At 50.7% G+C, this 12,331-nt stretch overlaps 2 protein-coding genes and 1 non-coding gene across 5 annotated transcripts; 2 read left to right on the forward strand and 1 right to left on the reverse strand.

The window, feature by feature from the left end:
- Positions 1-2,027: 2,027 nt before the first annotated feature.
- On the reverse strand, positions 2,028-2,917 carry LOC120802515 (heat shock protein beta-11-like). The gene has a single exon (XM_040150423.1). The coding sequence runs from the start codon at positions 2,818-2,820 to the stop codon at positions 2,161-2,163; it is 660 nt and encodes a 219-aa protein (XP_040006357.1). The 5' UTR covers positions 2,821-2,917; the 3' UTR covers positions 2,028-2,160.
- Positions 2,918-5,351: 2,434 nt separating this feature from the next.
- trnaa-agc lies at positions 5,352-5,424 on the forward strand. The gene has a single exon. It is a non-coding gene; the product is annotated as a tRNA-Ala (tRNA).
- A 2,255-nt stretch (positions 5,425-7,679) lies between these two features.
- Positions 7,680-11,111, forward strand: LOC120802492 (early growth response protein 1-like). Of its 3 annotated transcripts, none has more exons than XM_040150382.1 (2): positions 7,680-8,514; positions 9,154-11,111. In XM_040150382.1, the coding sequence occupies exons 1-2, from the start codon at positions 8,301-8,303 to the stop codon at positions 10,419-10,421; spliced, it is 1,482 nt and encodes a 493-aa protein (XP_040006316.1). In that variant the 5' UTR covers positions 7,680-8,300; the 3' UTR covers positions 10,422-11,111. The 3 variants fall into 3 exon arrangements, with proteins under 3 accessions (XP_040006316.1, XP_040006318.1, XP_040006317.1); XM_040150384.1 differs by lacking the exon at positions 7,680-8,514 and adding an exon at positions 8,559-8,661; XM_040150383.1 differs by lacking the exon at positions 7,680-8,514 and adding an exon at positions 8,875-8,970.
- Positions 11,112-12,331: the final 1,220 nt, after the last annotated feature.

The raw sequence follows: 12,331 nt of genomic DNA on the forward strand, positions 1-12,331 counted from the left end.
TAACAGTGAGAAACGTCTTTTTGAGAATACGGTCACATTTTTATAAGAAAAAGAGGCATAATATGAAAATAAAGGCAATTTTATCTGGAAAAAGTTGCTACTAGAGCAGAGTTTTCAGAAGAAGAAAAGACAGGAACAATAAAGTTCGAATTTCCTGAGGAGAAAAAAAGACAAGAAAAGTTGAATTTTGGGGAAAAGTCATAACCTGAGAATAAAGCGGAGTAAAGTCGCAGTTTACGAGAAAAAGGTCAATATGTCATTATACTTGCCATTTTATGAAGAGTAAATGTTTTAAGGAAGAAGTTCCAATTTTATGATATTATGAAATAAACCACAGCAGGAGAATAAAGTTGCAATTCTAAGAGAAAAAAGTTGTAAAATGTGACAATGGTCAACATTTTGTGCGAAACTAGAATTAAAGCCTCGCAGTTGAACACCTCGCACCAGTCAAGCTGCAGTTTACATCCACGTCGGTCCAGACTCACACAATATATGTAGTCGAGACTTTGAAGCACTGGCGTGAATTCCATCATAAGTAGTGGACAAATTCTTGAGTTATTTGACCTCTGACCTTCGACCACCGAAATCCAACCAGTTCGTCCTTGAGTCCAAGTGATCGTTTGTGACAGATTTGAATCGATCCCCTCAGGGCGTTGCCGATGCCTCCGGCCACGACTGTCGCCAGCGCCGAGGCATAAAAATGTCACGATGCAATGAGAGAAAAGTCAAAATATCACGAGAAAAGTCGCAGTTTTGCTGGTAAAACGTCAGAAAGTTAAAATAAAGTTGTAATTTTATGAGCAAAAGTCTAAATATCACGAGAATAAGCAACGGCAGGGCAACAACGGTTGAGAGCGATGTTTCTAAAATATGCTCCTCGTGACTCACGGGCCCAGTCTTTTATTTTCTCATCTTTCTTTTTCAGTAAATTTCCTGTTTGTGTGAAGGTGTTGCAGGAGACTCTGAAGCTGTGACAGTGGGATCAGAAGGTGCAGGTGCTCGTGTTAGACGGAGATGTCTGACCGTTCTTCAGACCGTACCCTGACACTCCTGGAGGGAAAATGTCGCCTATTTTAAAGCCGTGAACTCGGCGGCAGTCAGATCCTCAGCTGCTTCGCACTTCGAACGCCCACAGGAAACTGTCCCGTGATCACAGATGGATGCACTGCGGAATTTTAGGATCCTGGAACTGTTCAGGATTTCAGTCCACTTCCCCAGTATTGCAGCGGAGACAGAAATATCATCAACAGATATCTGAAAACCCTGTCTCTTCATGGCATTTTTGCATCTCTTTGTAGCCATATTTAGCCTCTTTGTAGCCGTTTTGCATCTTTTTGTGGTTGTTTTGCTATTTTTAGTTGTTTTTGCATCTCTTTGTAGCCATATTTAGCCTCTTTGTAGCCATTTTGTCTCTCTCTAATGTGATGCCCATTAAGCCCAATCCATCCACTGGTTACTCCTCATCATAAAAGGCGTCTCTTGTCATGTTGGAAGTGAAACATACTGTCGGGCAATAAGCATAAATCCAACTCTCATCGTCCCGTCCTGCTTGTTCAGGTATTTAAGCTAAGCAGCGAAACAGTGTTATGTTGAAACAACAAAATAACCGTCTCATCTTGTGTTTTTCCTCATCGTACTTACACTCAGTTGTTAGTTTATTAGGTCCTACCGGCTAAAAGCGAGTCAGCCTGATCCAACAGTCCCCTAATAAATGCTCATTGTTGGGTTTGCGTCGAGCAGATTCACCCCCGCGTGGTTCGTGCTGCCGCTGCCGAACTGTGTGGTTCTCAGGTCAGTTCGGCTCGCATCAGTGTGTCATGATACAGGTTCTCATAAACATAATTTTGTATCTCACGATAATGACGAGGTTTCTCATAACGAGTCATAATTACGAGAAAAACATGGCTAACGAAAGAAATAGTTTGTTGATGGAATACTTTTTCCTCTGAAGTGGCAGAGATGGGTTTCCTTATCCTTCATTCACCACATGACTGCGACCAGAGTAAATCAGATTCCTTGTGAGACACTTGAACATCACATGAGAAGTTTATTAGAAAAATAATATCAGCCTCACGTTCCCTCCGCCTGACAGACACAGCAAAACCACACTGCAACAACAGAGATAAGTGAATAGACGAGATGGTTCACTGCGTTTTCAGCTCAGTTCTTCTCAGCAGCGGCGCTCTCTGAGGAGGCGGCGCCGCTCCCCTCCGGTCCCCCGCTGGTGGAGGAGGAGGAGGAGGAGGTGATGGCTGGCGCCGAGGTGACGCTGATGGGGACGACCCTCTCTTTCCCATCAAGCAGCGCTCTCTCCCGGGGCGCCTGGATCTGCAGCCGGCCTCCCGCCAGCGAGCAGGTGACGGCCTCGGGGTCGACGCCGTCTGGCAGGTCGAACTCTTGCCTGAACTCCTGACACCTGTAGGAGTAGGAGCCCTTGCCGTCCTCCTGCTTCTTCTCCGTCCTGCCGCTCACCCTCAGCTTCCTGCCCACCTGTTTGACTGATAGCTCCTCCGGGGAGAACTCCTTAGTGTCCAGGCTGAGGGCGAAGCTGCTGCCATCCCTCCCCAGGTCCTGGAAGGCGATGGGCTTGAAGGACCCCGTGGAGGAGGACGTCTGGTCGATCTCGTCGAAGATCTTATGGTGCAGCCTCTCCATGTACTCCATGCTGTGCCTCATCTCCTGCATGTGGCGGATCATCTCCTGCTCGATGTGGTAAAAGAGCGGCCGGGTCTCGGGCCACAGGCTGCGGACGGGCCAGTGCAGGTCCAGGAAAGGGCTCATGGTGACGGGGGACGGCTGGAAGACGCTGGGACACAACATTCTGTCGGTGGCTTTCGGAGGTCTGGTTTCAGATCAGCAGCTTCAGCCTGGAGTCTGACTGTTTGTCTGTCTGATGTCCTGCCACCCTGCTGTTTATATACACACACACACAAGCCGCCGGAAAGTTCCAGCAGCATTCCTGTGTGTGTGTGTGTGTGTGTGTGTGTGTGTGTGTGTGTGTGTGTGTGTGTGCCGTGCGCTCACAGTCTAAATGCAGCCCGGCTGGTATTCCTGCTGCCACATGCCGACACATCTCGGCTTTATTCTATTTCTGCTCAGGACTCTGTCATGGTCTTTATAAAGCAGGTGAACACACACACACACACGTTTGTACTTGTGCTTTTGTTAGGACACTCATTGAAATAATGCATTCCCTAGCCCCCTAACCGTCACCTAAACCTGATCCTGACCTACACCCTAAAACCAGGTCAGGAACCCTAAGACAGCCCCTTGAAGGTGTGAAGACCGGACAAAATGTCCTCACTTCAAAGGTCTTGAAAACTCAAAGTGGTCCTCACAAAGATAGCCACACAACTACACACACACACACGCTCGTCGTGAGTCATTTACAAGAATTAATCTAAATTAAATGTCGTGTTTTTGTGTCTTTGTTCCAACCTCCCAAAGTGTCGTTTTACCATGATAAAAGTTCCCATTGGCCATTCTGTCTGTAAACGATCTTAGTTTTGACTCATGTTCCGCCCTGGATGGACGTCTGAAGGGGCTTACCAGGCACAGGACCAGGGGCCCCAAGGGTCCAGGGGGCCAATGGGCCAGAGACTCTTACGGGTTTGAAATGACTGATTAACTTTCCAACAAGAAAAGTTAACAAAGGCCAACAAAGAGATGGAGAACAACCACAAAGGGACGGGAAACGACCACAAAGAGACGGAAAACAACCACAAAGAGACGGGAAAACAACCACAAAGAGGCGGGAAACAACCACAAAGAGACGGAAAACAACCACAAAGAGACGGGAAACAACCACAAAGAGACGGAGAACAACCACAAAGAGACGGAGAACAACCACAAAGAGACGGAAACGACCACAAAGAGACGGAGAACAACCACAAAGAGACGTGAAACAACCACAAAGAGACGGGAAACAACCACAAAGAGACGGGAAACAACCACAAAGAGGCGGGAAACAACCACAAAGAGACGGAAAACAACAAAGAGACGGAAAACAACAAAGAGACGGAAAACAATCACAAAGAGACGGAAAACAACCACAAAGAGACGGGAAACATCAAAGAGGCGGGAAACAACAAAGAGATGTGAAACAACCACAAAGAGACGGAAAACAACCACAAAGAGACGGAAAACAACCACAAAGAGACGGGAAACAAACACAAGGAGATTCAAAAATGGGGTTTATTTCTGTTCTGGGGTCTTGCTCCTATGCAGGAGGGGTGTCTCATAATTCGTCCACGTGTTTCACTGAATTAAATCCAACTTTTCTGTCAAAACCCAATAATGCGCTCAGGAGTCCAGGAGGCAGGGGAGAGGTTGACTGAGGGTTCATCCAGATCACAACGTCACAGCAGGGGATTCTTACCCAAAGTCACCAGGTGGTATCGATTATAAACCTGGTTAGATATTTGATCAAGTGCAGGCGAAGGTGATCCAGTGTTAATTTCGTTAATGAAAACTATGACGAAAAATATCGGTGACCAACTTCTTTCACTACGAAAACGAGACTAAAACTACATAAGTTTCTCGTTTTCAAAGGTTCCTATGGTGAAATGTATTAAAATTTTAGTCAACGAGTAAAAGCTGAACAATAATGCGAAGGAATCGGCTCCTGATCAGTGAAACAGTTTCGTCCGCTGTCCAGATGATTTCACTGCTTGACCTCTATGTCTCTGTCAGTCAAGTTATCTGACGTTACCTGGTCCTGGAAGATCCAGACCAGCGGACTAAATTCATCCACGATCCTCTGAGAAACATGCACGACGACATTTATCAAGAGGCGAGGTGATGTAACTGTCAGGCGCCGCGGATGTGGAGGCGACGTCAACGCCACTTTCAGTCGGCCATCTTTAGCGTTTCGGCGGTCCCTCCAAATCCCCCTCTAGACGTCGGCTCAACAAAGTGCTGATGTTCTCCTCTCAGACTAAAACCCAGACAGTGACCAGGTGAGGGAATCCAGCTCTGCAAAGTTTGTCCCAACCAGACATCACGATCAATGAAACCTCGGGTTAATCAGTGATGGCAGCCGTCTGCCTCTGTCTCTGAACGCTCAGCCTCCAAGTTTAGCGTGTTAGCAGCTCTCACTGAGCTGTTTCGGAAAATCGACTCTTCGCCCTTGAATCTATTTTTTGCCTCCATATTTTTCCAGTGAAATAACCCGCTCCTCCCGCCCTTCAGTCCCCAGCCAATCATTTCTGCCCCGGATCTATTTTCAGCCAATCAAACGTCAGCTGTTAGGTCGCGCGGTGTGCGTTACTTCACCACCGCTCTTCTCTTCCGCGGCGTCAGTCGTCCGTGTTTCCTTTGAATATGATGACGAAGCTCCGGAGTCCGTCACCGGGGGATTAGCTCAAATGGTAGAGCGCTCGCTTAGCATGCGAGAGGTAGCGGGATCGATGCCCGCATCCTCCAGCTGCTCCTTTTCCGACACGCCGCGGTCCCCCTCTGGGAACGGGACGTCTTGGTCCTTCAGGCTGATGTGACCGGTGTGATTTCAGCGTTAAAATGTCGCCTCTGTGTTTGCGTTTCGGGGAGTTTACCTGAGGACCCGTCGCTCTGTCTTTGGGCTGAGTTGCTTTTTGTCGGAGGCTTGAAACGATGTCAGATAGTTTCCTTTTCTCATCCACAGATTCCACGGGAACATTGACAGTCTGACCCGAAGCTTTCAGGCAGGTTTACCGGATTCAAGCAGTGGTGGAAAGTAACTAAGTACATTTACTCAAATGGGCTCCTGTGGCCTACTTAACTACAGCGCGAAGGTACTTGTACTTCACTTGAGTGTCTCTATTTTCTGCTACTTTTACTGTGATACTTTAACTCCATTTTCCTGCTCATACTTCTGTACTTTAACTTGTAATGGATTACTTTTGCCTTTTTACTGGAACTTTTACTATAGCGAAGGATCCGAGTACTTCCTCCACCACTCCAGAGATAAAACAGGCCAGAGTGAAACTTCTCCATTTCCCACACACACACATCCGCGCGGTCGGAGCCGTGACAGGTAACGTGTCTTCAGCGCATTACGGGTCCACAGCCGTCGCCGTCTCTGTGCGGCGAGCGGCGCAAAGTACAGTAAAGGGAGAAAGTACTAATATGCACAGTGAATACATTCACTGACCAGCAGAGAAAACACCTGCACGCATAGACAAGAGACAAACGTTCTTATTTTCACCCACCAGCAGGTGGCGCTGCCGCTGCTGACGGAGGCTTCATGTCACTGCACCGAACTCAGTTTCTCTCGGTCGATCCAACGCATCGTTAAAAAAACCAGAGCCTTCGTTTACTTCAAGTCTTCCTACCTTTTCTTTTTCCTGCTTATGAAGGTTTAGTATGAATTGCTGTAACCACAAAAGCGAGGTGAACAAACAGCAACACTGCTCCAATTTCCAGAACATCAGACGCTGATGGTGTCTCGCGTCTAAAAAGAAAATTCTGCAACGAAGAGCTTCTCAGGAGTAAAACGACAGACATTTATTTCATCCCAGGGCAGCAAATCGGGACGTGCTCGCTAAAGAACCCCCGGGTCAGAAACCGCCCCAGCTTGACTTGATGAAGCACCAGTTACCGGCGGGTTGTTCTGAGCCAGTTTCAGACACGACGAGCTGAAGTTTGACTCTAAAACTGTCAGAAGTGTATCGTCGGTCGTACGAGGGGACGAACAGGTGACGTTCAAGAACTGTGGGGATATGGACAATCACCAGACGGTGACATGTGACCCAGCAGTTGCTGTAAAACCAGAATCAACTCAATGTTGTGTTGGTGCTGCGCTGATCCAAAACCAGGTCTTACCCAGTGGGTTCTAGTGCCTGTCACACCAGCTGGTCGCGGTGATCCGGTGCCACTGCATCTTCCGCTCATGTTGTGGCCCCGTCATGTGGAGGGGCCCTGGCTCCGAGTCCCGCCTCAGGACCCCGATTATTTGAGTCTGTATTGTAGTCACACGGTACATGCTCCTAATAATCACCACAAACAGACGCGAGCGACGTGTGAGTGCGGCACGGTCGCGCTGGTCGAGGGTCAGCGACTCAACACAACGTCATTGAACCAGCTCCACCAACAAACACGTAAAATCCAGCTGCGTCACGTATGACCGTGAAACGCGCCGCTCTGCAGAACCACTACTCTGACATTGGGTTCTTTAACTACATTCTGATGCTTTTGTCCTCTTACTGAAGTGAAACGTGGACTGCAGGACTTTGACTGGTAACCGAGTATTTCTACACTGTGGTACCGGTACTCGTACTCGAGCAAAAGCTCAGTTCTTCTTCCAGCGCTGGTGAACATCTGTCATTCGCAGTCGTGTTGAAGTACCATTACTTTCTACTCCGCCGCCTTTCAGTACTTTTTGCTACATTCACCAGTTTAGCAAACGTGATACGAGGTTAAAGTACCCAGCGGTACATGCCCCCCCCCCCCCAAAGGAACTCAGAATAAAGTACCTTTACTTTTGATACTTGAAGTATTTTGGTCTAATATCTGCACAGGCTTAGATCTGCAGCTGCATGTCATTAATTTCTGGTTTTGAGTTGATCTGCAGGACCCCCCCTTCCCCCCTCCCGCTCCCAGATCAGCAGTCTGGCAGGAAAACACCCAAATAAGGCCGGAGGAAGTGATGACGCGCCTGGAAGCGCTCCATGTGACGTAGAGCCCCAAAAAAACGGATCGGCGCTGTGACGTGTCTGCGGGGTTTCCGGCCATGGCGGTTGGCCGTGCTCCCTGCCCGCCGTTCACCGGCAACGGTCCGGCCGACGGGCCGACGGCCACCGGGCCGGACCGAGGTCTGGACCGTGCCGTATCGGTCGCGCTCCAGAAACCGCGGCGCGGAGGGGCCGGGAGCTCCGGGGCTTCCGCGCGCAGCCCGCTCGGACCAAATATGGGCTTCCTCCGCGCCATGTTTGGGAAGGTGCGTCACGCAGGAGTCTTTATAAAGCCGGGAGTCCTCATTGAAGGAACCTGACAGAGCTCAAGTTCAAGTTCCCAGCGTCAACACGTGAAAACACCAACCGGAAACAAACATTAGCTGTTTACTCTCCCTGATGAGTCAGCAGCTTCACTTCCTGACCACTTAAAGCCTCCTCTCCGCCCGGGACCCGGGAGCTTTCGACCCTCCAGCATTGGCTTCCTCCGAGCGGCGCAGCCCCCAGCAGCGGCAGCGGCAGCCCGACCGGAGCGCCTCTCCGCGGCGGTCTGGAACGGAGAGCGGCTCGGTCCCCCCGCACGAACCGCCCGGTGCTCGGGAGCTCCAGCAGCGGCTGAGCTCCGCGCCCGCCGCGCCCGCCCGCAGAGAGATGGCAGCGACCAAAGCCGAGCTGCTGCTGTCCGCCCTGCAGATCTCCGAGCCTCTGGCCGGCTTCCCGCCGCCTCTCTCCCCGCTGGACGGTCACCCGAGGCTGGAGGAGCTGCAGATGCTGCTGCAGAACGCCGCGGCCGGAGGCTCGCTGCTGGCCGCGTCGGCGGCGGAGGGAGCCGGGCTGCTGAGCGGGGAGCCCGGGGAGTTTGGAGGTGAGGAGGGGGCGGTTTTGCAGGATGCTTAGAGGGGGAGAGAAGTGTCACCGGCCGGGAACGAAGTCCCTTCGTTGTACATCGAAATAAGTGATTTAATGAGTAAGGTCAAGTCCCGAATGCTGTTGGTTCTGCTCCGGATTAAAGGTAAATGAGGTGCATTTAAGGAGTTTCTGCCCCAAAACCTGCAAAGTAAAGGACTAGAGACGTGAGCTTCATTTAGGACTGAGGCCAAGTCGAAGCTGTGGTCAGATGTTTGCAGTAGAAAGTTGACGAACAGCTACAGATGAACTCAACAGTAAGATTCAAAAAGATGTGCAATTTAAAGGCAGTCAGCCAGGTCACGCCCCCCTCACCTGCCGCCTGCAGCCTCGGCGCAGAACCTCTTGTTTTGTGATGAGAAAAACAGATCAGCCCGGGTCTGGATGTTGGTCCTCGTCCTGCAGAAGTGTGAATGTTAGTGTCCGGTTAAAGAGTCGCTGCAGCGGCTCGTCAGATAAAAACTCTGACGTGATCTCTAAACTCCACTGGCAGTCAGCTGACTCGCTGCAGCCAATCAGATCAGAGCAAGCTTCGGTCTCAGGTGTGGTCCTCTCCCCTGACCTGCTGTGTCTCTCTCTCTCTCTCTCTCTCTCTCAGACGCCCTGTCGGAGCTGCCGGACCTGCAGACTCTCACCCCCCGACTCCCCCCCCTGGCCTACAGCGGCCGCTTCAGCTTCGAGCCGTCGGCCTCCGGCAGTGGCGGCCTGTGGGCGGAGCCTCTGCTCAGCCTGTTCTCGGGGTTGGTCAGCATGACGGCCTCTCCCCCCGCAGCCTGCGGCGTCTCTTCCTCTTCATCGGCGACGTCTTCGCCGTCACTGTCCCAGCTGAGCTTCAGCTCTGTCCACGTCAGCTGCGGGTCCACTGACGCGGCCTCAGTCTTCTCCGCCGCGCCGACGTACACCTCCGCCGCCGAAACGCCCCCCACCGCCGCTGACTCCCAGCCGGCCCCCCAGGCCTTCCAGCCGCAGGGCTCCCCTCCAGCCTACCCCATCTCCAGGCTCGGCCTCCAGCCGCCCTCCCTAGCGGTGCCAATGCTCCCGGACTATCTGCTGACGCAGCAGCAGGACGCCGAGCTCGGCCCGAGCCAGGACCAGAAGCCCGTGCTGTCGCAGAGCCTGAACCCGCCGCCGCAGCCTCCCCTCACGCCGCTCTCCACCATAAAAGCCTTCTCCGCGCAGATCCAGACGCAGCCCGAGGGCCCCCCCTATCAGGCCCAGGTCACCAAGTCCAGCCGGATCAGGAAGTCCCCCGCCTGCCAGCAGGGCAAGACGCCACCTCACGAACGTCCGTACGCCTGCCCCGCCGACGGCTGCGACCGCCGCTTCTCCCGCTCCGACGAACTGACGCGCCACGTGCGTGTGCACACGGGCCAGAAGCCGTTCCAGTGCCGCATCTGCATGCGCAGCTTCAGCCGCAGCGACCACCTGACCACGCACATCCGCACGCACACCGGAGAGAAGCCGTTCGCCTGCGCCGAGTGCGGACGCAAGTTCGCCCGCAGCGACGAGCGCAAGAGGCACGCCAAGATCCACCAGAAGCAGCGGGACCGCAAGGCCCACAGGACCTCCTCCTCCTCTTCCGCCGCTCCCGTCCCCATCAACAAAACACCCGCCGCCGCCTCCCCCTGCTCCTCTTACTCCTCCCCTGCTCACAGCTCCTCCTCCCCCTCTGCCTCGCTCTTTCCCTCCTCCTCCTCCTCGCTCTTCACCTCCTCCTCCTCCCCCCTCACCATGCAGGCCGCCTCCCCCTGCTTCACCTCCTCCTCCTCACTGTCACGGGTCCACCTCTACTCCTCCTCCTGCTCCTCTCCAATGGGGAGTCCTCAGTCGGAGCTCCCCTCCCCCCACAGCTCCAACATCTGCTGACAGACGGGAGGTCGGCTTGTCCCGTCGTGACCTTTGACCTCAGACTGAAACTCTGCCTTTAACATGAACGGAGCATTTTCAACGGAAAACTCACGCAGACGAGAAGCAGCAGACTCTATCTTTGCGTTCATCCAGCGGTGACGAGGTCAAAGGTCAAAGGTCAACAGATCGTTTGTCTCCGTCCTGTCTGACCTGTGGCGGAGCCGCCGCCACGTCGCTGCGTTTCGGTGACTTTCTCTTAATGCAGCGGGTGAATGGATGTCAATGAGCTTCTGGTTCATTTTGAGCCCCTTGGGCCACCGTAGTTGTTGCTGGCGTCTGTCAGATGTCGGGTTAAAACAAGACGTGAACTTAAACCTTCAGCAGTGAACAAAATGGGTTTAAAAGAAAACTTTACGAACCAAACTTCATAGAGAAAGCTGCTGAATTTAAGACACTTCACATTCACCGACTGTAAAGAGAGTTTCATACACGAATGAGTGTAAATGTGAGAACTTCTTTAAGTGGAATGTCTGTACATAATGTTTACATGTGGTATAGTTTACATACATGAACATGTAAAGAGTTTTTTACCTACTGAGTAGGTCCTGGGACATTTGTGTGTTTACATTAAGGTCAGTGTCTGATTTTTTTTACTGAATGTGGTTCCTCTTTAAAGCAAAGAGCTACAAGAATAAAAGGTCAAAATCCTGTCGGTGCTTTTCTTTCAGACTGACGTTTTATTAGCGCTGCTAACAGTTAAATTCAATTTATAAGTCGAGTCGTGGAGCTTTTGATTGTATCACATGGTTTTCATCAGTTTGCTGTGACTTGTAGAAACTTTCCCTCTTTCTGAGAAATTTGACTATTATTTAATTATTTAACTGAAACAGTTTCATCTGCTGATGAAGACTGTGTGATATAGTTGAAAGCTACAGAACAAGTGAGTAAGAGGACCTTGAGAGATCGACAGCTGTCGCCATGGACAAAAAATTAACTTTCACCCTAAACGTCTGAGCCAAGGTCAGAAAAATGGACCGTTTCATAACAGCTGAAGGCGACTGTGTGATGTGGTCGAAAGCCCCTAGAGAAGCGAATAAACGGACCATGAGTTGTTTCGCAGGCTTGATCTGCCAGAACCTGATTTTTATATCCAAACAATACTTTCTTGAGAAATATACAAATGTTAAACGAGCAGAAATTCCAAAACTTTGTCTAAATTAAAACGGACAAAATTTAGGTTTAAATCAGGATCAAATAATTAGTCAACCACACCATGAATCTGACCAGGCATCCAGGTAGACATGGAGGTACCGAGCGGGTCTACGAGGATCTGGCCGAGGGGGCCCCAGAGCCTGTGTATGAGGTGACTGTTAAGTGTTTATTGGAAAGTCAATCATGTGACTAAAAACAGACAAAAATGACCACAAAGACAATTTCCCATGTCGGGCTCCTTGTCCCAAAATTCATTCATGTGTTCATGAGAATTTACTCATAAGAATAAATGGACAAAATCGACCAAACGTTCTGATTGTAACCTTCTGATCCATATTTATAGATTCTACAACGTTAAATGTGTTTGGAGTTTGACGTAATTAAAACGTGTGACAGATGTGTAATCTCGTAATAAAAAGATAAAACTCGTTGCAACAAAGATTTAAAAGATACTTTTAAGGTAAAAATCAAACGTAAGTGTCAGAGTTCAAAGACACACACACACACACACACACACACACAAACACAGGATTTATTGCTGACATAAATGCCAGGGTACAGAGACTGTGTGTGTGTGTGCGCGCGTGTGTGTGTGTGTGTGTGTGTCAAACAGCCAAGAGAATCCGGCTTTGGAGCCAGCAGCCCAGCCGGCTCTCTGCCGGAAAAACAACGCCGCTTCAGCCCAAATATGGTATTTCCTGTCTCTCTGGCAAATG

This window comes from Xiphias gladius, chromosome 17 (genome assembly GCF_016859285.1).
Source record: "Xiphias gladius isolate SHS-SW01 ecotype Sanya breed wild chromosome 17, ASM1685928v1, whole genome shotgun sequence".
Lineage (NCBI taxonomy): Eukaryota > Metazoa > Chordata > Actinopteri > Istiophoriformes > Xiphiidae > Xiphias > Xiphias gladius.

Bases quoted from the DNA above. Each gene is read 5' to 3' on its own strand.
- LOC120802515 (XM_040150423.1), bottom strand. From the start codon at position 2,820: ATGTTGTGTCCCAGCGTCTTCCAGCCGTCCCCCGTCACCATGAGCCCT.
- LOC120802492 (XM_040150382.1), top strand. From the start codon at position 8,301: ATGGCAGCGACCAAAGCCGAGCTGCTGCTGTCCGCCCTGCAGATCTCC. The intron at 8,515-9,153 runs GTGAGGAGGGGG...TCTCTCTCTCAG, and splicing joins GGAGCCCGGGGAGTTTGGAG to ACGCCCTGTCGGAGCTGCCG.